At 33.3% G+C, this 27,104-nt stretch overlaps 1 protein-coding gene across 3 annotated transcripts; it reads right to left on the reverse strand.

The window, feature by feature from the left end:
* Positions 1 to 8,393: 8,393 nt before the first annotated feature.
* On the reverse strand, positions 8,394 to 20,679 carry LOC108456751 (biotin carboxylase 1, chloroplastic). 3 transcript variants are annotated; one of them, XM_017755399.2, is made up of 17 exons: positions 20,342 to 20,679; positions 20,145 to 20,214; positions 19,294 to 19,619; positions 18,211 to 18,352; positions 17,309 to 17,407; positions 17,156 to 17,212; positions 16,450 to 16,521; positions 15,832 to 15,921; positions 15,104 to 15,163; positions 13,369 to 13,554; positions 13,182 to 13,274; positions 13,017 to 13,098; positions 10,250 to 10,356; positions 9,781 to 9,856; positions 9,289 to 9,335; positions 9,124 to 9,186; positions 8,394 to 8,635 (listed from the first exon to the last, which is right to left on the reverse strand). In XM_017755399.2, the coding sequence occupies exons 2-17, from the start codon at positions 20,193 to 20,195 to the stop codon at positions 8,579 to 8,581; spliced, it is 1,608 nt and encodes a 535-aa protein (XP_017610888.1). In that variant the 5' UTR covers positions 20,196 to 20,214; positions 20,342 to 20,679; the 3' UTR covers positions 8,394 to 8,578. The 3 variants fall into 3 exon arrangements, with proteins under 3 accessions (XP_017610888.1, XP_017610886.1, XP_017610887.1); XM_017755397.2 differs by having other exon boundaries at positions 20,145 to 20,257; XM_017755398.2 differs by having other exon boundaries at positions 20,145 to 20,261.
* Between the last annotated feature and the right edge of the window lie 6,425 nt (positions 20,680 to 27,104).

Raw genomic sequence — 27,104 nt, forward strand, 5'->3', positions numbered from 1 at the left:
ACTCGTATTGGCTCCCAATTGATCCAAAACTTAACACACATAACAAACACACTCCAAACTCATCAAAAACAACCTTGAACACAACCAAATAGCAAGAAATATACAATTCAAGCCTCTCATTTTTCACTACCGAAAACTATCTAGTTTTGTTGAAATTGAATTTTTGACATCCTAATCTCGTTTCTAATCCTCAATTTCGATTCCAAACATCATAAATATCATTTAATTTCCTAAATGTTTCGAAAAATTGAAGCTTTTCAAGAACATGAAACAAGGGAAAATGTTTGATTCTTAAAAATTCGGTTATAAACTATCAAATTGAAGTGAAATAACTTCTAATTAAGTTAGAATAAATAAAAAATCACTTTGAAATGATAGGTTTACTCAAGATTACGAGATTTTCCATTTTTGAATCTAAACATACTTTAAAAACACCAAATCTAAATATAATCGTTTAAAATTCAATTTAAATTAACACTTTTTATTTAACCTTAGAAAGTTAGAATATTACCTTGATTTGATGAAAACGATTATCTACAAACCTAATTCAAGATTTCAACTCAAGAAGAACAATGACAAATTTGGGGAAGCAGTCACGTTTTTCATTTGAAATTGGGGATTGTTTTGAAGTTTGGGGAGTTAATAAATTTGAAGGAATGAATTGATTTTGTTAAAACTTTTTGATTTTAGGTTTTTAGAAAACTTTGAATGTTTTGGGGTTTGAAAGAAGAAGAAGACATGAATGGCTCTATGTAGGAGATCATTTTTCAAAAATTAGGCAATTTGCCCTTTTTGTCACTCCTAATTCTTCCCTTTCCAGTTAGGTCCTAAATCAATTAAAATCTTTTTTTTTTTTTCAAATTAGACCTCAAAATTAAATTTCTTTTTAAGGTAGTTAATAAAATAAAAACCTAAATATGCCACTTTAATTCTTTAATTACTCACTTTTGATCCTAATTTCTGATATCTAACACAACCTCCGGTTAGTGACCCGATTCTACTAACCCAAAACTACTAGGCTAGGTTTTGGGATGTGACAATTCTTCCAATTTCCTGCTGACATGTCATTTGCTTAATCACAGTCTGTTATTTCTTCTTTTAAACCAACCACCACGCTTTCGCTATGCAATTTTGATTCCTATTCTGTTTAATTTCCTAAGGCTTTTATTGAAGATCCTATTCACCACCATGAACTGTCGTTCGGTAACTTCACTAATAGTTTTCTCTATTCACTACGACTCTCTCAACTAAAGAACTCGTAATCATTGTTCCTAATTTAATAGTCTCTATCGAGATCGTCCACTTATTACCTAAATCATTCAAAATTTACAAAGGTGTAAAACCTAAATCTACCAACGAGAATAAAGGAATTTATTACAAGACAAAAATACCGGCAATCTTGACAACTGAATCTTGATTCTGCAGCTCTCTAATAGCATATATGCAAGCTAGTCCTCTGGCTTCAACCTAAGTAGCAAAGGTCTGAGCAACAACCCGCTGCCCAACCTGTCTCTCATTACCACCTCTACCTCAGTCATAGCCTCTAGCAAGCATAGGTGTAGGTGCAGAACTCTGAGTCTGCAAAACTTAAACCCTCTTCGGATAATCCCTCAACATGTGTTCTTTAAAGCCACACTTGAAACATGAGTCTGTTAGTTTCCGGCACTCTCTAGGATGCCTACTCTTACAATGTCCACAAAGTAGCTATCCAGAATCACTCGATGATCCACTAATACTAACTACAACACTACCTTGCTACCCAAATTGACTTGGTTAAAACTTGTTTCATGCACTCCTATCAGAACCCTAAGTATCATGTCCTCTCTTTCTCGATTTAGTCACTATTGAGCACGACGGCTCAACCAAAGTCTCATCAACATATTTAGCTTTCTCAACCATCTCATCGAACAACTCGGTATTCTAAGGTACCAAATAAACCTGAATCTCTCGATTAAGCCAAAAACGAAACCTCTTGCATTGGTCCCTCTCAGTAAGAACCATCTCAAGAGCATATTGACTAAGTCGCACAAATTCTGACTCGTACTCAACCATAGTCAAACTACCTTGAACCAGCTCCAAAAACTCTCGTTTATAGGCTTTCATGTACTACTCACCCATAAACTTCCTTTTAAACACTTCTAAGAAATAATCTCAACTCAAACGATCTACAGTAGCACCTCTCTTCACCGTATTCCACCAACGATGAGCTTCAACGTCGAGTAGGAGCACAGTACAACCTAACTTCTCCTTATCAGTAGAGGACATCAACTCGAGGATCCTCTAAACACTTTCAAGCCTGTATTCTACTATAGTAGAATCGGCTCCTTTCACTACGGTAAACTCCTTACCACCGAACACCCGCAGATGTTCAAGTGCTAGTCCTCGATTAACAAGTGCATGGTTGGCAGGTGCAGGAGCAGAAGCAGGTTTAGCACCAACAATCCTTCGAAATGCCCCAATCATGGCTTCATCAGAGGGCCAACACCCTCATCAGGTATATTCAATCTACACGGTAACACAGAAGGTGTAGAGGATGTACCATCCCTTGAGCATTCGTATTCACATTCATATGTCTACGAGGCATTTTTGTATCTAATCTAACATACACAAACAAACCAAATGTATGAATGGCGGGGAAATTATCCAAGGCATGTCCCTATAAGAAAACATTTATATAGAGGCAACATGTTTCCAATCTTACCCCAAAATCAAACAAATTCATACAATTTCAATTAGAGGTATCCACATCAAACAATTTAAGTACTAGGAAAATACTGCCACTTGGGTTTCCGGTACATGGGTTACATAACCCCAACCCGTAAATCGTTAGCTTAGGTCTGAGTGTTAGAGAACTTAGGCTCTAACACCACTAACTTAGGCTCTAATACCACTAAATGTAACACCCCTCACTCAATCCAGTCACTGGACCAGAGTTATAAGACACTATGTCAACATCATAACAATTACACATACACATATAGCATCAAGCAAGAACAATTTTTAATAGTTTAAGCACTTTCAAAGGTGATTGCAACTAGACAAACATTATATGACATTTGAAACAGTATAAATACATGCTTAGAATCCATTTAGCAAATTTCCAAATAAAATAATGTAGGCATCGATACACAATAGCAGGTATTGATATTTAGTAAAAATAGGTATCAATACTGAATAGAAAATCGATACCATTCCAGCATTCTATTTTTTCAACTCAATTTCGAACCAAAAATGTTTTATCAATACATAAACAAAGGTATCGTTATTTTTACCCTAAATATTGATACTCCTAAAAGGGTATCGATACAAAATTAAGCTACTATTTTCCCACACATACATTTTAACATCGAGGTATCAATACTTAAGCCTCGAGTATCGATACCTCTGTACAAATAAAAAATAACACAACAAAACAGATGACACACTCATACTCAACGATTATTCCTTTCAACATGCATCATTAGACATATTACCAATCATCAAACATTCATAATTATAGATCAAAACAATACCAAAACTCCAAATTCCAAAATCATAATAAACAAATGATAATCAAACAAAATTCTAAATCGTTATTGCCTTTATTCAAAATACCCAAAGTTTCTAACACCACCTACTTAAACTTATTGCCTTGCTAGGATCACTTACTTGGTCGCACCACTCACATTGAAAACACTACTTGTCTGCAAAGATTTAGTGAGTGTGTAAGCTTAAACAAGCTCATTGAATGTCGAAATAACCACAAAGTATACACAACATCAAAAGTCAAGCAATAGCATACTACAAAAAATTCACAACCATATTCTAATCAAGTAAAAATTACATGTTCATGCTTTATTAATTCATAAAAATAGCATATACTCTCACATACAGTTTCACACAATATATCTCATATATAAGTCATTTAATGATAATTTGGCACCTTAAGATTATGAAACATAAAAGTGGGCTTTATCACCACACATTGGATGAACGAATCTCCATCACACCAATAACTTAAAGAGTCTAACATATCCCATAAGTGTAGCATAAAGCTAAACACTCTCCAACATACCAACATGTCCCGATCAATAGAGCTTAGCTTGACATTCTCTTATCTCTCCAATATGTCCTGGGGCCTTAATGTCCAAATCATAACACAAAGGTGAGTACTCACAATCCCTTGGAATGCCAACTATATCCAACAGTTTCAAGAGATCACAAGGCCAAAATATCCACAACTACACATACTTAATTACTGCTTTAGTGCACATCATCATTGTTTATGTTCATCCTTTTACATCACAAACTTGTACACAATGCATGCTTATCGGATTCACATTTAATTGCACTTTAGGTGTCACAACTATGCTCATTAAGCCATCAAATATTTTTTTGCATATGAATACATTAAAATCATACTATCACATACCACATACCGATATTCACTTACTTTACTTGTTACATCAACATCACATTCCACAGTTCGAGATACATTATGCATATTTTCATAATAAAAAAAGTATAAGAAAAGCTTACACTCGAAACTTAGGATATGACTTTAGGCTACTCCTAAACTCCCAATCAACACTATGAATCACGCATATCAATAGTGACTCTAGATACTCACCAATCACGCTTCCGCTTACAAGCTGAAAGCTCAAACAAGCTTTTCATTACCTTTAGACTTGTTTATAGTGACTCCTAATTGATCCAACACTTAAAAAAAATAACAAAAATATTCCAAACTCATCAAAAATAGCCTTTAACACAACCAAATATCAAGAAATACACAATTCAAGCCTTTCCTTTTTCACTATCGAAAACTTGCTAGTTTTGTCGAAATTGCAGTTTTGACATTCTAATCTTGCTTTTGATCCTCAATTTTGATTCCAAACATCTTAAATATCATTTAATTTCATAACTAAACCATTAATTTCACCTAAATCCATGGTCCTAAATTTTTAAAAAAACTGAAGCTTTTCAAGAACATGAAAAAAGGGGAAGAAGCTTGGTTCTTAAAATTTTGGTTATGAATTATCAAATTGAAGTAAAATCCCTTCTAATTAGGTTATAATGAATCAAAAATCACTTTGAAATCATGGGTTTACTTAAAATTACGAGATTTGTCATTTTTGAATCCAAGTATACTTTTAAAACACCAAATCTAAATATAATTGTTTTAAACTCGATTTGAATTAAAAATAATTTTTATTTAACCTCAGGAAATCAAAATATTACCTTGATTTGATGAAAACAATGATCTATAGCTCTAATTTGGGATTTCAACTAAAGAAGAATAATGGCAGATTTGGGGAAGGAATCACGTTTTTTGTTTGAAATTGGGGGTTGTTTTGGTGATTAGGGAGTTAATAAATCTAAAGGAATGAATTGATTTTGTTAAAACTCTCTGATTTTAGGTTTTTTGAAAACTATGAATATTTTGGGGTTTGAAAGAAGAGGAAGAAGTGAATGTCTATGTAGGATAGCATTTTTCAAAAATTGGGCAATTTGCTCTTTTAGTCACTTAATGACCATACTACACTTGAAAGATTGAAAGAAATTACTACCCAAGTGTGTGTATGAAGAACAAAAAGAATAACAAAGAAAAGATTGGATTTATGTACAATTGACTTTGCAAACTTATTTCTTGTCTTCAATGTGGAGCCCTTGAATTGTATTTATGTCCTCTAACTACTTTGGATTCGTTAAACTTGGATTAGAGCCATTGCAGCGATAAATTCAAGCACTAATTGCAATTTGCAGGGAACTTGTAACAATGCAACTTCACTTGTATCGGTAGAACTCTTTAAAAATCTGACCATTTGAGCTTGTTGTATCGCTACAAATGGACTTGTGTCGACACAAGTATCAGGGTTTCAAGAAAAGGGACTTGTGGCGATACATCGTAGCATTTGTATCGGTAGAAGGTGTAAGAGAATTCTTGAATGCTTACTATCAACCTTGTTTTGGTAGAAATTTCCATGGTTATCGGTAGAAATTAAGTTGTATTGGTACATTAGCTCTTTTGTACCAATAAAAGTTGTTGAAGATTTTGGGGTGCTTACTGACTTACTTGTATCGATAGAACTGTCACAATCTTTGTGAAAATTATTTTGAGAGTATATTTACCATAGTGTTTTGAAAAATCAAATGCATGAAATATATTTAAAAACATGTTGAACAATTTTATGAGTTTTATAGTACTTAAAATAATTTTTAACGTTGCATCATAAATCGGAAATTGACTAGAGAGAATTTATAATTTGATTTTGTTATATCAAAACATTTGAAAGATAAAGCTAACAATATAGATTTGATTTTTTTTAAATAGTTTTGTTTTTATTGGTTAGGCAAAACTTTCAGGCATCTTAGTAATATAAATATATATATATATATATGTGTGTGTGATTATTAGCATTTATATATTAATATTGTATTCATATTATTTTTCATATCATGCATGTTTTAGTTATTTTCTTATGTTAACTTTTGTCATATCCTTTTTCATCTATTGTTGTAATAGTTTTGAATAATAATTTGATTTTAACTCTAAATTCATTTATTTAAGATACTAAATTATATAAAATATATATTTAAATAGGTTATCATACTGACCAATTTAGGAAATAATTTGAAATGTTGCTTTTAGAGTAGTTGATTCACACTATACTTGTCTATGAGTAGGACATGGATAAGGAATTTTTTTATCTTAAGTCAGGCTAAAACGGCCCAAATCTAATTTAAATAGTTAAATATTTTAAATTTTAAATTTAATTAAAATAATATAAATTAATATGATTTTTTTTAATATTTAAACAATAAAATGAATCAACAAGTTTGATTGCCCTGAAAATAGGCCTAGATTTGAATTTTTTTTTTTAAATCGAGTCACGTATGATCGGCCCATGAATAGCTATAATCTACACTCCACATGTTAATATAGGTCAATTTAAAACTCATGTAGCATGAAAAAAGGTTAAAAGTAAATTTATTTTATTAATTTTTAATTTGTATTTGGCTAAATGTTCAAATAAGAACCGGTTACACATTTAAGGGTAAAACTTTTCAACTTGTTCAAATATAAGCCTAACATTTTCAAATTTGTTCACATTAGGGCGTATAACTCACTTAGGCTGCGCGTAAAAAACACATGCTTTAAAAAAACTTATATGGCAAGAACTTTGATGACATGACAAGCTGAGTTTAATTATTGATAGGTAAAAGAATATAAATTAAAAGAAAAAAACATAAAAACAATAATCCCTTTAATTTAAAAAGGACTTAAAAGTCAACCCTTTTAGTCAAGTAAAAAAAATCAGCTTTCTCATTTTGTTTGTCGACCCCCTTTCTATGAACAAAAGAAGTCCTGAAACAAATTAGTCAAAATTGAAAGGAAACTTCGGGCAAGAAGACTATGAAAGGAGAATGATTAGCATGTACATATTTTGAGAAGATATTTGGGATTTTTTTTTTCTTTAAAGTTTATTTCTTTTGAACAACATTTGATTCAAAGTTACATGATTACTTTTTAAAGTTATTTTATTCAAAGATGTGTATTTAATATTTTATTTTATTTGTGTATTTGGCTATTTGTAAATATTGATGCTTTGAAACGGCAATTTCAGATTATTTTTTTGAGGAATCGATACTAGAAAAAGTTGAAAGTCATTTTTAGCTCTGCCGCCTCCCAAAGGGTTTTCTCAAGTTAGTCTTCAAACATTTAGCAGCCAACAGAAAAAAAAGAAGCCTGCCATGAAAAAAAAAGACTGCATTGAAGATGGAAATTAACAATCCAAACTTAAAGATATTTGAGACATTGATGCAAATGGCTTCTCTTGGATAACAATATAAGTTATAATTCTACTATTTCTTTATTTTGATTCAAATCATTTTTGAAAAATTTAGGCTCTTGCCCAATATTCAAGTATTTGGGTTTTTTTCAAAGTTGAAGGTGGAAACATATATGGATTACTTTTTCTTATTTTAATTTTTTTTAATCTCCATAAATTTCATGTTGAAAATAATTAACTAAAAAGATTATATATAATAATTATTAAATGTCAAATCATCATGTTTTCTCAAAACGAAAAAAGACTCGTGCGTGTATAAGAAGTGGACGTTTAAATGAACAAAAGCCCTTAGGTAAGCATTTAACCTTCGAATTTTTTGTGGCTTAACTGAAAGTGTTGATGTACATGCATCATAGAAAAGGTTAAAATTTTTATATTTTTAGATAATATATTTATTTTCATATTGGATTAATCAAACTCCTTTTATTTCTTTTTTGTTAAGAAAAAAATGCATTTTCTATTACATTTATTTTATTTTCGGTATTGCCATATGTTGGTTGATGACAAACAGCACGGTCACGACTACTGAATCATCGCAAACAGGGAACAGAGAAACTAAAATTTCCAAATTTAGTCATTAATTCTGATAGTTTTTAACCGCAAGACGAATGTATGCGTATCAACGGTTTCTACTCACCATTATGCAAACATTACAACACTGAAATGAAAGAGTGGATTATCAAAATTTCAAACAATTTTCTCAGTGCATGAATCATTACACAAGTTGCAAATAAACCATCTTTGATCTAAGCAGTTGCACTTGTTAATTCTTTGGTTGGGCTTGCTACTAACATTTTCTGTGGCTGCAGGCACCAAAAAGAAAAAGAAAAAACAATGAAGAGGGTAAGCTCTTTCATTAATAAATCAAAATGCCTAATACAGAATTACTAATTCAATTTTATGTTGCACAAGAATCATCATGAAAATAAAACACAATTCCTATAACAGTTTCTGCTAGTACAGATTGACCAATCTCGATGTTCTCCCCAATTGTTGTGGTGCATAAAAATGTATAGCTTTGTTTTATGCAAAACAACTAACCACTATGCTCTAGTTTTAGCTAAGATTCAAGAGGGTTGAAGAATGACTAATAATGTGAAACGAAACAGAGCCCCCCCTGAATTTGTAAAATTGATACAACAGAAATTAAGAAATGGCCCACACACCATTAACACCAAATGCAAAACCTTCAACTAAACCAAATTATCAACTGATATATATTCAGCATCCTAAATGCAAAATCTTAAGTTATTAAAAGGTACGTTCTTAATAAAGTAAATCAATTACTTACTGCTGCCAACTCTTCTTCATGTTTTGGAATGAAAGCAGTGTCAACTTTTCCGTTTCTGAAGTCCTGTTAAGTGTATCATGTTCAATTAGATTAAACAATTATGAACCTCAGCATATTCACCCACTAAACATACACATCCCATATTCAAAAGATAGCACCACCAACCTCAATATCAAGGATGAGTTTATGGTATTCAATTGTTGTAGGAACCCCTGAAACAAAAGGTATGGATTAGGAGATTGCTTGAGGGATAGACTTTTTCTTGAAAATAAAATTCGGCTGAATAGAAAAAATAGAGAAACTCCTTTGGAACATGCATATTCAATTACATACAAATACAATACGAGGAAGACGTTTTCTTGATAGAAAGATTATACAGGAAAAAAGAAAATCGAGCAACTCCTTCGGCACAAGCATATTCAGTTACATGCGTTAGCACCAACTGAAACAACAGGAGTCAAACTGACAAGTTGTCAGCTGCTCATTCAAATGGATATACAAAGTTACTTTTCTTCTGGCTGAAGGGATTTCTCCCAAAGTTCCATAGAACCTCAAATATGTGAAAGTGTAAAAGAATTTACTAAAGAAAAACAAAAGTAAATGATAGAAATAGTACAGCACAACGAACAAAGTCCACTCTTGGACAATAATTAGTACCTGTAATTACAGTGTCATCAAGAGCCCTTTTCATGCGCTCAATTGCTTTTTCCCTTGTTGGAGCCCATACAATAAGCTAAAACAGATAAACATAGAACAATGTCAAAGCTAAAGTTCGCATTTTAGTGAAGCCCAGAAAATTATAAAACTGCATACAAAGGAACTGCAGCAACACCTTGCAACATGAATCAAAAAATGTATGCGGTTCCACATAAAACTTTGCTTCATGTTTTACTATGTAAAGAATAACCTTAACAAAGTCCAAAACTTAATGCAGTTACTGTACACACCTTGACATAGGTAATTTATGGTATTCTTATTACTCTTTAAAAGAAAAGGAAAAAAAGATTTAAAATTCTCCTCTTCCAAAACAAACATTCTTGGACCTTCAAGGACTTTGCATCGAGCAGCTCATACATGCATAACCTTACAAGTCATAAACTTGAATAGCATAAGAAATATTACAAACCTTTCCAAGTAATGAATCATAGCTTGGAGGAACTACATAATCAGAATAAACATGGCTATCCATTCGAACAAATGGGCCTCCAGATGGCAAGTACGATGTTATTCTCCCTGTCATTGGAAAAGCACAGGATTTTTTTTACAATATCAAAATACTATACCAAGCATTCCATTTCTTCTCAATCCTTTCAGTTATTTGAAAGCCTCAAGGAAATTGAGCATAAATTTCAAAATATAAAAAATAATAATAAAAGAAACTATATATCCTATAATGTTAAAAGAAGAAGATTACATCTAATAAAGTTGGCACTTGGCAAAAAGAAAAAAAAAGCACCTGCAAGATTGAATGATACCAGTATAGAAGAACAAGGGAAAATTTTTTAATAAAATGAAACAACATAAAGGTTCTGATGATGGTTGTTAATATCAGGTAAAGCATTGGGGGAATTGTCTTTCAATGCAGTAGCCTCCTATCTATTTATATTAGAATACTACGTGGAAAGAACTATAATATCCCTTATCCAGAATAGTGTACAAATATATCTTATTATAGAACCAAGTATTGGTAAACAAATCTAATAGTTGGTCTTGGTGCATAGGTCTCATAGATCGTCAACAAATCACATTCTGCAAAAGTTCATTAACTAGATGACAATCCACATCAACATGTTTAGTTCTTTCATAAAACACTGGATTTTGGCTACATGAAGAGTTGCTTGGTAATTACAATTACCAAGGGATGACCAGAAGACAAGAAGTGACTTTTCTTTTATCATTACAATATTGTGGGAGGAAAGGAGATGATGGAGTTTGAACCTGTGTCATATAGGTACCAGACAGAAGACGGTGACTTTATCAGCAAATGAATATTCCAAATCCCTTCAATAGTAGAAAGCTCCACAAGTTTATTGTCATGGGGCTCTAGCTCAAAACGGTACTCTTCTTACCTGTCTATTGTCCAATTCTTCTCATCCAAAATCTTTCCTTCTCGATTATGGTGCTAATGACTATATGATAAGTACTAATTTGTTATCCATCCTTTTATTAACAACTTTGTTACCCACTGGCACTAGCGCTTCACAGCCTAGTTCTTTACTTTCCCCATTTTCTATTTAATACATACCTCAGTTTTCCTTTTCCTTTCATCCCATCTATTAGTAAGCAAACCAAAACACCAAATTGTTGTTACCTTCCTTGATTCTAATATTATCCAGGATTTGTGGAAAAAAATATCGGAGATGGGGAGAATTAAATGGGCTCTACTATTTTGATCTATTGCAACTTTTTGCATGTCAGTGTTGCTTCCACCATTTCAGTTTTCATTGTCATCTTGGTCACCCGTCTTTGGAGAAGATGAAGCAGTGGATTCTAGACTTAGTCGTGTTGTCTTAAGTAACAGTCGAGTTAGTTGGGAAACCATCATTGTAGTTGATTTGGTCCCCTGCTTCAATAAACAAGCTCAAAATTCCTTTATGATAGTCCATTCAGCTGTTTGACATCCCTGTTATGTTACCTCCAAATTGGGATTTCATAACTTACCTTTGCAAATGATTTTTTTCGTGTTCCGCGTTTTTATCGATCAAAGATCCTCTGAGGTGTTCTCAATTTCATGTCCCTTTCATGCTGAAATTAATCTCAATTTACTGTCTATTCAAGTACTTCACAATGATGATGCTCGAGTATTCTCTAACTCCTTCAGTTCCTCCATGCAAGAGCATGGTCTGATTCATCAGTTGTAGGGGCCACAACAGGAAGAAAGAAAAAAGGTTACACATTGTTTATCATATCAAATGCATTTTCCTAAACATTTTGGATTGATGGGTTACTTAAACCATGTTATTTGATTAGTCGAATGCCTTCTTCAGTTCTCAATGGTCAATCTTCTCATTCTGACATTAATCTCAATTTACTCTCTCTATTCGAGTACTTCATGCTCAAGAGTCGTTTGCAATTTCATGCTGAAATTAATCTCAATTTAATCTCACTATTCGAGTACTTCACAATGATAACACTCAGGAGTATTCTCTAACTCCAATTACTTCATGCAAGAGCATAGTCTGATTCATTAATAAAATGCCTTCTTCAGTTCTCAATGACCAATCTTCTCATTCTGTACTTTGTTCTTCTATAGCAAACCTTCTTATTTCCTCGAATCTTTGGTTGTGTCATTTGTTCAACTTTCACTGGGTCAGGAAAAATCGGATAATTGATCTATTATTTGTATATTTTTAGGATGCTGGTCTTATAATCTAGTTTTGAATAAATGCTGATGTTACTTCAGTTGAAGAGCTCTATACTATAATTCTTACACCTTTACCTGTTGAGCCCAATCCTATTGCTTCTACTCTACAAAATACAGGTCACTCTTTAAGTCCTGATTATATCTTGTCCTAACTTGAAGGAATACACCAGATGCACCATCAAGCAACAGAGAGCCTCCTTCAAATACATGAACACAATCCAGTCCTCCAACAAATTTCTAGTCATCAAATTCTTCTCTGTATTGTCCTAATGGTTTATATCTTCCTATTATTGTTTGGAAGGGTAAATACTCAGCCCAGCTTGCACAGCTCTCGTACCATGTTAGTGATGGAGAACTGGGGGAAAAGTAGTCTACCAATGTGATGGGCTCCAAAATATTTATGTTAGAACATTATGTACAAAGGACCAAAATATCCAATAAAATAGTTAACGTAGCAATTCTTAAAAAAGAGACCATTGCAACAATAATTTGCACACAAACAGATAAAAAAAATACAATAAACACATACCTGGTCCGGGTCTGAACCCTTTAAATGCATCTTCTGCATTGATACGACATTCAATGGAATGCCCTCTGAGCACAATATCTTCCTGCAAATTATAATTTATGAGCAGTTGAATACATTGTGTTCTATGGTCCAAAGTATTTCACTTAACCTTTTGCATTTCAATACCTGTTTGTAGCGCAGTTTTTCCCCCATAGCTACACGAATTTGTTCTTCAATCAAGTCAACAGAGGAAATCATTTCAGTTACAGGATGCTCCACCTGAGTTTATTTGATGAAAATACACATTTAGCAGCACTTCTAATTAATCTGCTAATAGGTAATGCATGAATCAGAGTCCCCAATCCTTATTGACCTGGATTCTAGTGTTCATTTCCATGAAGTAGAAGGAACCTCTTTCATCCAATAGGAACTCAACAGTTCCTACACCAATGTAACCAATAGATGCTGCTGCAGCTACTGCTGCATCACCCATGGCCTTCCGCAACTCTGGTGTCAATGCTGGAGAAGGAGCCTCTTCAAGAAGTTTTTGATTACGTCTCTGTATAGAAGTCACATTCAACAACATTTTATATCAGTAAGCTAGTTACCTGTTCAAATAATAAAGGGAAATAAAGCAACAGCAATAGAGAACATTGTGCTGCTAAAAGTTCAATTAAATTTTAGCACATTACATCTTGCAGCAAATATTTGAGAAATAGCCACTAGCCTAGTAGCCTTTGTAAGCATTTTTGCTCCTCCTAACATAAGGATACAATATTTGGAAGTTATTATCATGAGAAAGATGCTTTAATTACCAACACAAATTAGTGATCAGACCTGTTTGATTCATTGTGATGAACCCATGAAAAGTTCAACTTATCTGTTTTCATACTTATAACTTTAGTGCTAATCATAAAGGTTTTTTTTTTAAACTTCAGCTATTTTCCTCTAGAGGGGGAGATCCAATTTATGCACCCAAGGGTTAGCTTGTCAAGCTTAGCTTATTTTTGGTGCTTCCAGGAGTAAACTTTTCCCTTGAGTTCAAATCAGCATCTAGTCTCCATTTAGTTGTTATTTTTGACAACTTGCATTTACCTTCTATGATGTTGGAATAATATATGTTGAAATACTATAAGAGAGGACTATATTTGTTAAAACAAAGCAAAGGTTAAGGAGAAACATCAATGGTTGATTCCATATTGAGAGGAAAAACGAAATTCATCATTGGCTTAGATGTGTCTACTCATATCTGGATGTGTCCAGCAGTGTCTTGACCATGTTTTCAACTGTGTCTGATTTTCTTTTACGAGTCCTCACATGTCCAACATGTATTCTGCTGTGACCATGTTGGACTTGTAGAAGGATCTGTGCTTCATACTCAAGCACTCATAAGTGAGACATTGAATTTCATATGCTATAGTAAACTTTGTAGTAGGAATCCTATCTCTAGTAGAGTTAATCCTCAAGAACCATTACAACTGAAATCATCATATTTCAAGATGGGTTTAACATATTACATTTTGAGTGTTTTAGTTTATTAAGGAATGGATGCCAAGAATCACTCGTTTTCATTCAAAGAAAAATCACATCCCCTTTTTTATGATTGTCAAACCAAATTCTTGCCCCAAAGTACCCATCAATTTCCACCAGACAAATCCCTCAATTAACCAATAAATCCTAATTCCTAATATTATTGCCTTCCAGAATTTCATGCAAACCTTTTTCCTTCAGTTTCAGCAATTTTTTAAGATAAATTTCAATTGCTACAAACCTGGTCTGATTCCTAAACGTTAAAAATAATTCCTATAATAGCCACAAGTCTTAAGATCCCTAGTTTTCTGACCCTATTACACCATACATATAAGTAGGCATATCTTTTCAAATATTTTATGTCCCACATTACAAAGAGTTTGGAACTGAGAAGCTTTAACAAATACTCTAAATGAGTAGCTAAAGATGGTTTTGCCTTTCCACAGAACTTCAGCCTTCAAGTTGAGTAGGCTTTTTCTTTCTTTTCTTTTTTTTTGAAGGTTAAAAGTGATTCCTTTATGAATTGATTTGCTAAAACAAGATGCAGCAAAGTTCTGGGCTAAGCATGGTTATAGTACCTGGATGCTGCAGTCTCGCTCACCAAAGTGAACAACATTACCATATTTATCCGCAAGAACCTGCAAAACCATACCACATAACATAGGAAAATCAAAAACTTGCATGGAGTCTATATTGTATAACAGAGAACACGTGAAGCAAAGGACACTATGGCTTAAACACAGATCAGTAAGCAACGCATGCCACAAATCTTCCAACAGTGAAGGCTAAGGAAAACACAGTATTATTGACGCAGGAATTTTATTTATATTATAATATTTTATTATTTTAGTTTAATCTTGTAATATTTATTTTAAGTATTAGATATATTACAGACGGCTAGGGTTATTAGTTGTCTTAAGTATTTAAACCTAGGGCTTGGAATAAAACTTTGTTTGCAAGAAAGCCTAATAACTTTACATGCAACAAAGAAAGTCTAAATAAGTTGTAGGCTTTACAGCCATGATTATTATTCAGATTCTTTTCTTTGAATTAATAGAAAAACTAGAGGTTTTTTATAACCTAAGTTTTCTAGAGTTTATCTTTTCTATTTCTTTGTTTACTGCTGTTTTTTTCCCCTAAACCACAACAATTATCCTAGCACAAATACTGTCACAAATTATATGATGTCACCACAAAAACATTTTAGCTGTTAAGAAAAACTACATCAGTATGCTCTCCAGATTTACATTCTTAAGAGTGATTCAAGCCCACAACGAGGAGGGAACTTGTAGCACAGACAAATAACCTGGAACTCAATGTGCCTTGGATTTTGGATGTACTTCTCCAAATAAACTCCATCATTTCCAAATGCAGCTGCAGCTTCACTTTTGGCTTGCTGTAATGTGTAGAAATTAAATTAAAACTGAGAGCAGATACACTTCAGTTAGATAATGCATGCTCCAATCTTTTCGGAGAACATTCATTTCTACCTCAAAGGGATATAACCAGCATTTTAGAGTATATGTAAAAAAAATAAGTAAAAACTTTGTCACATAGTGAATAAAAGATGGGTCAAGAAATTATGTGAAAAGAAAAAAATTGGAAGTAATTGTTTAGTAGATTAAAGAAACACTCCTGAGTAAACAGTGGTGCCTTCAAGCAAGTAAACAAACCTACATTATTTCCCTACTTTCCATTTTTCTCTCTTATCAACAAATACCGATCCAAACCGAAGTCCATTTAAAAATCAAATCAGGAAAAGGATGTATTCCATATTCACATCAGTTATGCTCTACCCCAGGCAGACAAATAGAAAAGCAGATATGAATCAAATGACCATCCAATGATGACATAAATTACATAAAACTGACTTCCAAAGAGAGATCTGTAAAATAATTAAAGCGACTCGTATTTGAAGTAATACCTGCAGTAACTTCACAAACTCATCAGGCTCTTTAGCAAGACGCATTCCACGCCCTCCACCACCTGCTGTGGCCTTGAATATATAAAAGAATAAAAATTAATGACCAACACAGATTTCAATGCAGTTTCACAAACAATGGTACCCTCTTGACATTCAAAATCATATTTCATAGCTGTCTTTTGATAACAGTGCCAGAAAAAGAATACAAGATATTCACTGCATCCCTTAACAAAAACCACTATTGAACCACTACAATTCTAGGAGCAATAAAATGAACACCTAATAATTTTCAAATGGCAATCAATAGAAGATATTAGATTTTGTAATGATTTTCAAGAAGTTACAGCCAGAGAAAAAGAAAGGTTTATGAACTCTATGCTAGGATAGGACTCAAAAATCTTTTTTTTTTTTTTGAAAAAAAAAGGGAATGCCTCCATTATTATTCCTCGATCTGCTTTACATAGATGTCTTATCTTCCTAATATAGGCTTTTAGGCCGATTTTCCTGTCAGCATGCATGTCTGCTAGATTGTTTCTTTTTAACACTTAATCTTGGAACTAACCAGAAAATATGAAATTTTAATCTAAAGTTTCTAAACAAAGCATAAGTAGAATAGCAAAAAGGTGCACCAAATTCGCATGTTCAGTTGGTAAATTAAACTGACACTATAGAACATAAATTGATTGCTGAGGAGCAAAATAATCACCTTGATCATCACAGGAAAGCCAATCTCATGGGCAAGCTTGATTGCTTCCTCTGTACTCTTTAAAAAACAGAAAGTTAACAAAAGAACTGTAAACTGACAATATGAATACTATGTTTGAGCTGCATAAACATTTATTTACCCAAAATATAATACCTGTAACAATCCATCACTTCCCGGAACAGTAGGAACACCCGCGTTCTTCATTGTTTCTCGTGCAGTTGATTTGTCACCCATAACACGAATACTGTCAGGCTGCCCAAGCATAGCCAGAATTTATTCTTTACATTAGGGCTGAGGATGAGCTAAAACCAAAAAGTATCCAAGCTGAACAAATGAGCTAAAGAATTTCATGAAGGTTTAGTTTAAAACTCATCAAACTTATTAGCAAAAAGAATTAAAAGAAAAAGAATCTGGCCACAGTAAACAAGTCTTGGAGATAAAATTTCTAGTGACCTCATGAAGTAGCAGACATATCTCACAAATTGAAAAGCAATCTGCTTGCCATACAGAATTATTTTGCAGCGATGAATTGAAACTAAATGCTGAAAGCAAGCAACTCCAACGAAGAAAGATAGGCTAAAATAACTGCACAAAACTGAGTCAAAATACTGCAGCAAATTCAGATTAGCGAACATTCAGGATGAGGAAACAAGCAAAGAGATATATCATCTCACGAGTGGATCTATGAGCTGCACTCACATATAGCTAACTGAAATTTTGAAGTAATTAAAATGTATGTTCAGAAGAAATTTTGCTTTTCTATGCTCAGGATCAATTTTAAACATCTAAAAACACTTTGGTATTTAGGTAGCTCGTATTAGCCAATGGCTAATGGCCCTCTAAGGAATCCAATATGAGTACCAAAACTAACTTCACCAGCCCCAATAGAAAGCACAGGTTGCAACTCTATATATCAATATGTTATCCACCATTATGCACATTCGTTACTTTTGAGCGGGAAAATGCCATACTGAATACTCCAATCAATTAGGGGAAAAAAACTAGTTCTCCAATAATAAAATTATTGTCAAATCACTTGACAGTTGTGTACTTACGTTAGGCCCAATAAAGTTGATCCTGTGATCTCTGCACATTTCTACAAAAACCGCATTCTCAGCAAGGAAACCATACCCAGGATGAAGCATAGTACAGTTACGGCTAATTGCAGCAGATAGGACATTTGGAATCAATAAATACCTGAACAAAACACAGCCAAACATACAAATTGAGCTGTTATCATAATCAAACTGAATAAATACACAAACCCTAAGCACAAAAGCATGCTTTGGTATGCTTGCAATACAGAATACAAAAACATAGATAAGGACTATAAAAGCAGAGAATGAACTCAAAACATGTGCATTAAAGAAAAAGAACATAGAGATGGCTTATATATGCTCGATAATATATGCCTATGGAAGTGGAAACAATCTAAATAGAATTTATACTTGATTCTTCAAGTAAAGACAACAAAAATACACTTCATGATTTGTATAAATGGTCTTTTTTGGCCTTGTACATATTTTCAAATTTCAATTGAATTCAAAATGAAATTAAGCTTCCTACTCTTAAAAGAAGAAAAGAAGGTTGTAAACTTTACCAGAATTCAAACTTAACTAGATTCACATTTTTTAGCCCAAAATATATTTGGAAATAATTTAAAACTTAACACTGTTGCTATTAGTACACATAAATAGACCTCGCCAAGGCTTTAACACAGGGCATAGGTGATAAAAGAGAACAGCCAAAATGATAAGAACCTTCCAAATTCCATTGAATTGTTACATGCAAATTATTTCCAGTTAAATCTTCATAAGACTTTCGGTACTTCTTCATGTATTATAGCTAGTTGAAACTTATCTAACAGATATAATTTAAATCAGTCTTTTTCAAGCACTATAGCTAGTTGAAACTTATCCAACAGAACAATTTAACACAGTGTTTTCATAGTGTAATTGCTTCAGTCCCCTTCTTTCTTAATCTCCAAACTACATATCTCTAACTCAATGAACAAATAAAGATTAAATGAGGAGCATCTAACAAGACAAATTTCATAACAAACTTTGATGTAAAAGCTAAGACAATTATAATAGAAAAATAACAAGGAAACCATAGATGCTCAAGATATGACTACTTACGATTGACTGCTTGGTGCTTCGCCTATGCAAACTGATTCATCAGCCAGCTTCACATGAAGTGCATCCTTATCAATTGTAGAGTAAACAGCAACACATGGAATTCCCATCTCATGCGCTGTTCGGATAACACGAACAGCAATTTCTCCTCTATTTGCCACCAAAATTTTCTCAGCACGGCATTTAGCACCAAGAGCTCCTCCACACCTGCTAGATTTACATTTAACTTGGGTTGACTGAGCTTTCTGCCTAGGAAAGTTGATCCTGCTTCCCACCATAAAGTTACACTGGGAACTCCTAATAACTCTACTTCTCCCCAAGAATAAGCCCTTCAATAGGAGAATCCATGATATTAGCTATATATCATAATAAAGTAACTCGTAACTTTGATTAACGATATGTTTAAAGTTTATCCCTCTATTAGAGATATTGTAGAGATGTCTGCAATCGATCAAATAGCTCTTAGGATTTAATGCATGTGATTGATAAGTTTCATTAGCACTTTGTGGAAAATCATTAGATATGAATACGTTAGATACTTGCGATTCGATAGCGAGTGTAAAATAGCATCTCCCCAAAAGAGCATGCTCTTTTTTACCACCAGATAAAGAAAATATGTTGTTGGGAGCAAAGGGATTGAGGAATTACCCATACGTAAAATCACAATAAGCATTTAACGGGGTATCGGAGCTTTGGAAGATTTCGTCCTAGGAAACTAGAAAACATCGGAGCATTGCCGGAATTCAATCTAGGAATCTATACCCAATTTCTAAAACTGTATAGAAGAAAGAATCTAGCATCCAGCAGAAGGAACAAAGAAAAAATTATGATGCGAAAAGAGAAGGGAGACTTACAGGAGGTGATGTGACCGATTTGCACATAGTCAGTGAAGCATCCATTGCCATTGAGAAAAACAGAAAATGCCTACAATAGCAAATACCCATTTAAGCCAAAGCTTCAGTGCTACCTGTCTAAGCATAAATAAATAAATAAATAAAAACCAGATAGATCTAATGAAACACAATTTAAAGAAAGAAAGAAAGAAAGATACCAAGCTTGACGTGAACAAGAATCAGAGCAATGTAGTGAGACAGGGAGATGGGGAAATAGAGAGAAGAGAGAGATATAGAGAAGTTGTCGATGGAACCGAGGCAAGTGATTTATTGAATGCTCCGCCTAAATGGTTGGGGTTATCACTCATCAGGCATATAAGCCCGGCTCCATCTATTAGCAGTCATAGACCTTTCCCTATGGTTCTATCTCTACTGTTGGGTCCATTCCTCCAATGTTTTCATTCCACGTTTGTATCTCACAATTGTCAGCACCCACTTAGCTCTATTTCGATTAGGGCCGGAAAAAGGAAAAACAGCTCGACTCATGGCCATAACAAGTTTTTTTCTTTTTCTTTTTTTCTTTTACTTTTGAAAATCGTCGGGTAGGTTGGACCTTTTTATTAAGATTTACGGGGTCAGGGTCATAGTTGGCTTTACTTAAATTTGTCTCAGCTGTCGCTATATTTATTAAAAGTTGTATTTGAAAATTTTTATTTAAGTAATTAAATTATTAAAATTAATGATACATTACTTTATTTGTTTGTAATGTTTATATTAATATTTTTTATTTAAATATTTTCATGAAATAGATTTGAATGTTATAAATTTGTAAATTAAAATTCAAAATGTTTTTTCTTTAATCTCCACCACTGACCATCAAATTAACTTGGATCTAAAATATGTTCTTCTATTCGTTAAAGGGTACCGATTCACCATGTCGATCATTGAATCGTTGTTTGAAGCTTGCTAGTGGAACTTTAAAAAAAATTAATAATCTAATGACTTAAATAAAAACTTTTGAATAATTTAACGACTTAATTCAAACATTTGAATAGTTTAGTGACCAAATTGTAAATTTGTTTAGTTAAGTGACCAAAACGAAAACTTATCCATAATTTAGTGACTAATAATATAATTCACCCTTTATTAAAATATTCTTATATTAATTTTATAATAATTTATATTATAATTTTATAAATATATTCATATCTTTCATATGATTTTTATAAAATTTTAAATATATTATATATTCCATTTAACTTTCTAAAAATTAGAATTAATTCTTTTCTTTATTCTACCAAAAAAAAGCCATGAATAGTTAATTACTCAAGTCTGCTCTCAAAGTAGCACAATTTCATCTAGCAATGTCTAGGGTTTTTACGATTGGGTTTCTACTTGTGATGATATTTCTTTCGGCGAACAAGGAAGTTTTCTATAAAAAAGAAGATACTTTGAGTAGCGGTTATAAAAACTGATTTTGTTAAGATCAAAATCTCGATTATAAATGGGAATAGCTGAAATTGCTGATAGAGATGTCACAAATGGAGAATGAGTTGGCAAATTTAAGCCTTGACAAGGAAAAGGATGAAGGCATGCAATTTGCAACGGAGGCTAGACCACAAAGATTGTTATACGAATTGTGTTTAGTTGCATTCTACCTTGTAACGAGTGTGGTTCACTTTCCTACAATGAAGAATACGATGGCTAATTTATGGCACTTGTTGGGGGGAATTCAGATATCTGACCTAGGTGAGAAACATTATGTTTTCTGATTCTTTTATGAGGTAGATATGGAACGGATGATGAGTGGAACGCCATAAACTTTCAATAACCATCTCCTTTTGCTTCATAGACTAAAAGATGGCAAAGATCCGAATTTAGTATCGTTGGTGTATGCTGATTTCTAGGTGCAAGTTCATGATTTTCGACTGGGTTCCTTTTCTGATTATGTGATGCAATAATTGGGGATTTTGCTAGTAAATTTCTAGAACACGATACAAAACAGCTTAATCAAGGATTTAGAAACTTTGTATGCATCATGGTTCAAATAGATATTAGAAAGCTCTTGAAGAGGAAGAAAAAAAATTTTGATTTTCCAGTCAGATTCGATTTATATGAAATTCTGATATGAAAAACTGTCCTTATTTTGCTTTCTTTATGGATGTTTGGGGCATGGAGACAGATTTTGCCGAAGAAGGATTAATCTAGGGTTGAAAGAAGTGGAATATGGATAGGATGTATTATTAAGGGCACAACCAAGAAGAGCAAGCGTCATGCTAAACATATGGTTGAAGGAAGACAATATGGGGAGAAATTATGAGAAAGAAGCTGGCAAACAAGAAGTTGGGAATAACAGCAGAGGAATGAGTAGTTTCGATACACGACATAACTTGGGGTTTATTAACCATACTTTAGGGTTTAATTTGGAGGGTAAGGGGAGGCAAAACATAAGAAAATGGATAGTATTGTTAAGTGAGGGGGATAAACAAGATATGGATAAGGAAAGTGAGGAGCTACTATTGGAGAATAGAGAAAAGAAGAATAGACATAGGTCAAACAGTCAAGTACAAGGTAGATTTACGCATGCATGTGAGGTTAAACCAGGAGAACAGAAAGGAACAATTTGCAAAAAAATAGATATCGGTGACTGCCAATTGGCAAGACAACTAAACGTAATGAAAATCTTAAGTTGGAACGTCCATGGATTGGTCCTCAGGTTGTCTTCTTTATGGAGACAAAATTAGACAGTTCTCGGATGGAAAGAGTTAGATGATGATGTGAGTTTTATTATGGTATAGATGTGTCGGCAATAGGAACAAGGGGCGAGTTAAGCCTTTGATGAAAAAGTGAGGTATTGATAAGATTAAGGAGTTTTTCTAATAATCATATTGATTTTGACATTGAAAATGGCGAAGTAAGATCAACTTGATGAATGATTGGATTCTATGGGGCACCAGAGTCTTGAGGAAGAAGTGAGGCATGGGGCATACTGAGAAGACTAGGGAGGGAGCAAGTTACGCCATGGTTGGTTTGTGGCGATTTTAATGAGATTATTTACTTTTTTGAAAAGAAATAGTGTTTGCCAATGGATGAAGGTTGGATGAAAGAATTTAGGATAGCTGTGAATAATTGTCGATTAAAGGATGTGGGATATATTGGTAGGTGGTTTACATGGGAATGAGTGAGCCTTCTTGAAACAAATATTAAAGAACGGCTTGAAAGAAAGGTTGCAAATAGAAAATGGATCAATCTATTTCCTGAATACACAATCCAACATTTGTTTCATTCCTTTTCTGACTATTGCCCTTTATTTTTTTCAAACTAAACAAAAGGGGATAAGCAAATGAAGGAAATATTTTAGATTTGAAGCATGGTAGACCATGGAAATGTCGGAAATGTCTTGTGAAGAGGAAGTGAGGAGGTTATGGGCGATAAGTAGGGGAGGGTGATGGAGAAATTATAATTAGTAGGGAAAGGATTACAAATGTGGGAAATAGGAATAATAAAATTACGTAAAGGGCTATCAAGGAAATTACTTGCTCGAATTGAGGAACTCGATGGAAGAAAGAGAATGGATGAGAATTTGGTAGAATTAATTGACGCCAAAATTCATTTAAATTTGGAAATTGAAAAAGAATAGAGGTATTGGGAGCAGCGAACAAGGATGAATTGGTTAAAAGAATGAGATAAAAATACAAAAATTTTCCATAATTTTGCGTCTCAAAGAAGAAGAGCGAATCGGGTCGATGAGCTTGAGAATGAACAGGGGTAAATAATTACGGACAAAAAAGAGATGGTGAAAGTGGCAAAAAGATATTTCAAAAACATATTTCAAAAACATCTTTTTTCAGGAAGAGTAAGCAATCCTGAGTACAAACTTTCAAGGAATCCTGAGTACAAACTTTCAAAGACTGAAGTGTACATTTCGGATAGAATGAATCAAGGCTTAACTAAAATTCTTGCTCTTAAAAGCATGGGGCCAAACAAAGCTTCTAGGAATGATAGGTTCATGGCACTTTTCTTCCAAAAATATTGGCATACTATTAGGCAAGAGGTTGGAGATTTCTATATTGACATATTAAATGACAAAGGTTCATTTGATGGGGTTAATATGACAAACATTATTCTTATACCTAAAGTGGCGAGTTCAACCAACCTCAAGAATTTTTGACCTATTAGCCTATGTACAGTAATTTACAAGATTATATCAAATGTAGTGGCTAATCAACTCCAAAAAGTATTAAATGTATGTATTGATAAAGCCCAAAGTGCATTTGTGCCAGGAAGACTCATTATGGATAATGATTTATTAGTGTATGAATTAATACATTCTCTAAAATAGAGAAGAATGGGCCAACATGGAAGTTTAGCTCTAAAACTAGACATGAACAAGGCGATGATAGGGTGGAGTGGTCTTTTTTTGGAAAAAAATTTATGCATAGGATGGGATTTGGAGAGCCCTTTGTGTCCATAATCATTCGGTGTGTAACATCAATGAATTATTTGGTATTTATGAATGGTAAGATGGATGATTGGTTTAAACCAATGAAGAGGTTGCATCAAGGTGATCTATTAAACCCCTATTTATTCTTAATTTACAGTGAAGGCCTTTCATCTTTAATGAAGTTAATGTCATGGGAAGGTACTACTAAAGGGGAAAATGTATGTTGTAAGGGTCCAACTATTACACACTTACTTTTTGCAGACGATTGCATTTTATTTGGGGATGCTACAAAAAGGGGAGCCCAAAACCTTAAGACTATCTTATGAGAGTATGAAATTTGTTCTGGTCAATGCATAAACTTTGATAAGTCAATGGCATATTTCGACTCAAATGTTTTGAAAACAGAAGAGAGAGTAATTAGTAAACATACTGAAAGTACGAACCTCAAAAAATCTAGAGAAATACTTGGGTCTACCAAATATTGCATGAAGGATCAAAAAAAAGAACTTTCTAGCTCCTAAAGGATAGGATGATCAATAAGGTCAAAGGGTAGAGTACAAGATTTTTGTCAATTGAAGAAAATGAGGTGTTTATAAAAGCAGTACTATAGGCAATTCCTACCTACTCTATGGCATGCTTTTTGTTAGCTAAATCATTTTATGCAAAATTGAAAATCATTATGGGCCAATTTTGGTGGCAAAAATGACATGATAAACGTTGAATTCATTGGTGTAAATGGAGGAAGCTTGGTGAATTTAAAGAAGATGGTGGAATGGGCTTTAGATGCTCATCGAAGTTTAATGTGGCATTGTTAGAAAAGCAAGGCTGGCGTTTAATTTGTTATCCATATTCGTTATTAGCAAAGTCATTAAAAGCAAAGTACTATCTAAATTCAAATTTTATGCAAGCAAGATTGGGAAACTTACCATCATATACATGGAAACGTTTATGGCTAGCAAAAGGACTTATTGAGAAGGGGATGTGTTGGCGAGTAAGCTAAGGAAAGCATATCGAATTTGGAATGAGGCGTGGGTCTTTAGCACTGAAGATTATAAGATTCAGTTATCAAAAATTGACCACAATCTAGTATATGTTTCAGATTTAATTGAACAAAATTCAAATTGCTGGAAGGAAAAGCTAATTAGAAGTGCCTTTCATCCCGAAGATGCTAAGAGGATTCTATAGATTCCCCTTCCAATTGAGCAAGAAGCAGATAGAATGTTATGGTGAGGAGAAGCTTCAGGGGTTTATATGGTGCAGAGTGGTTACAAAAACTTAATACAGAACGACAGAACCAAAAATTTACTAGCAAATCAAAATTATTACAAATCTATATACAAAAAAACTATGGATGGTGGAATTACCCTCAAAAACAAAAATCTTGGTGTGGAAAACCTTAAATAACTTTCTACCTACTCTTTCTAATCTATATCAATGCAGATTAGGGAAAACAACAAACTGTCTAAGGTGTTTAAACAGTACTGAAACCACATATCATGTGTTTAGAGACTGGCCATTTATAGCTAATGTTTGGTCTAAACTAGAAATTGGATGGACCTTGGAGCAAGATCAGTTACAGTATAATGACTAGATGTAGGCTTTATTCGAAAACAGAATCTAAGCATCGAATTAGAACAATAGTGTACACAACATGAGGATTATGGAAAGCTAGAAATAAATTGGTTCATGAAAATAATATACAAACTGGGGCAAGTTTGGTTCAATTCATTACAAAATATTTGAGGGAATTGGAAGGAGTTAACAAGAAATTACTTGTCAGTATTATGGCAAATGAATACTAGAATCCATTAAAAGGCATGAATGTTAAATTCAACTTTGATGCTACATTTGATAAACAACATAGGAAGTCATATACAGAAATCGTCATTAGAAACTCAATCGGTCAAGTTTTAAAAGTAAAAGTTTACAATAATGAGTGCATACCAGTGATGTTTGCAGCAGAGGCACTTGCATGTGTTCAGGAGATTAGATTCTGGGTAGAGTCAGGCTTCTTAAGAGTTGAAGTTGAAGGTGACACGTTAACTATTATTAAAAAAATACAAAGTGAGGAAGAGTATATATCTAAAATTAGGGCTTACATTTCAGATGCCAAAAGATTAAGAAGTAATTTTATAACTTGTAGATTTAAGCATGCATGGAGACAAACAAAGAAAGTAGGACATATCATAGCAAAAGAAGAGTTAAACAAGGATGCGAATACTTATCTGGCTAATGGCCTCTCTAGTTCAGTAGCCTGGGTTGTTGAGGATGACATACAAGGTGGAAGAAGAGGTAGTTGACGGGATTGTGGTGAAATCAAAAGAACATTGTAAATTTGAAAGATAAGGAATTATAGATTAGAGCGTTAGAAGGAGAATACTTCGGTTTTTTAGAGAATAAAATGAAGAGAGTGGTTGTCGCGTATGAAATGATATGCGATTTGTGCAAGTATACACGTCGAATCAAGTAATAAAGTGATAAGTGAGACCTTCTCCACAAGGATAGGATTAGGTATACAAATGGTTAAGTTATTATGA

Source organism: Gossypium arboreum, chromosome 3 (genome assembly GCF_025698485.1).
Source record: "Gossypium arboreum isolate Shixiya-1 chromosome 3, ASM2569848v2, whole genome shotgun sequence".
NCBI lineage: Eukaryota > Viridiplantae > Streptophyta > Magnoliopsida > Malvales > Malvaceae > Gossypium > Gossypium arboreum.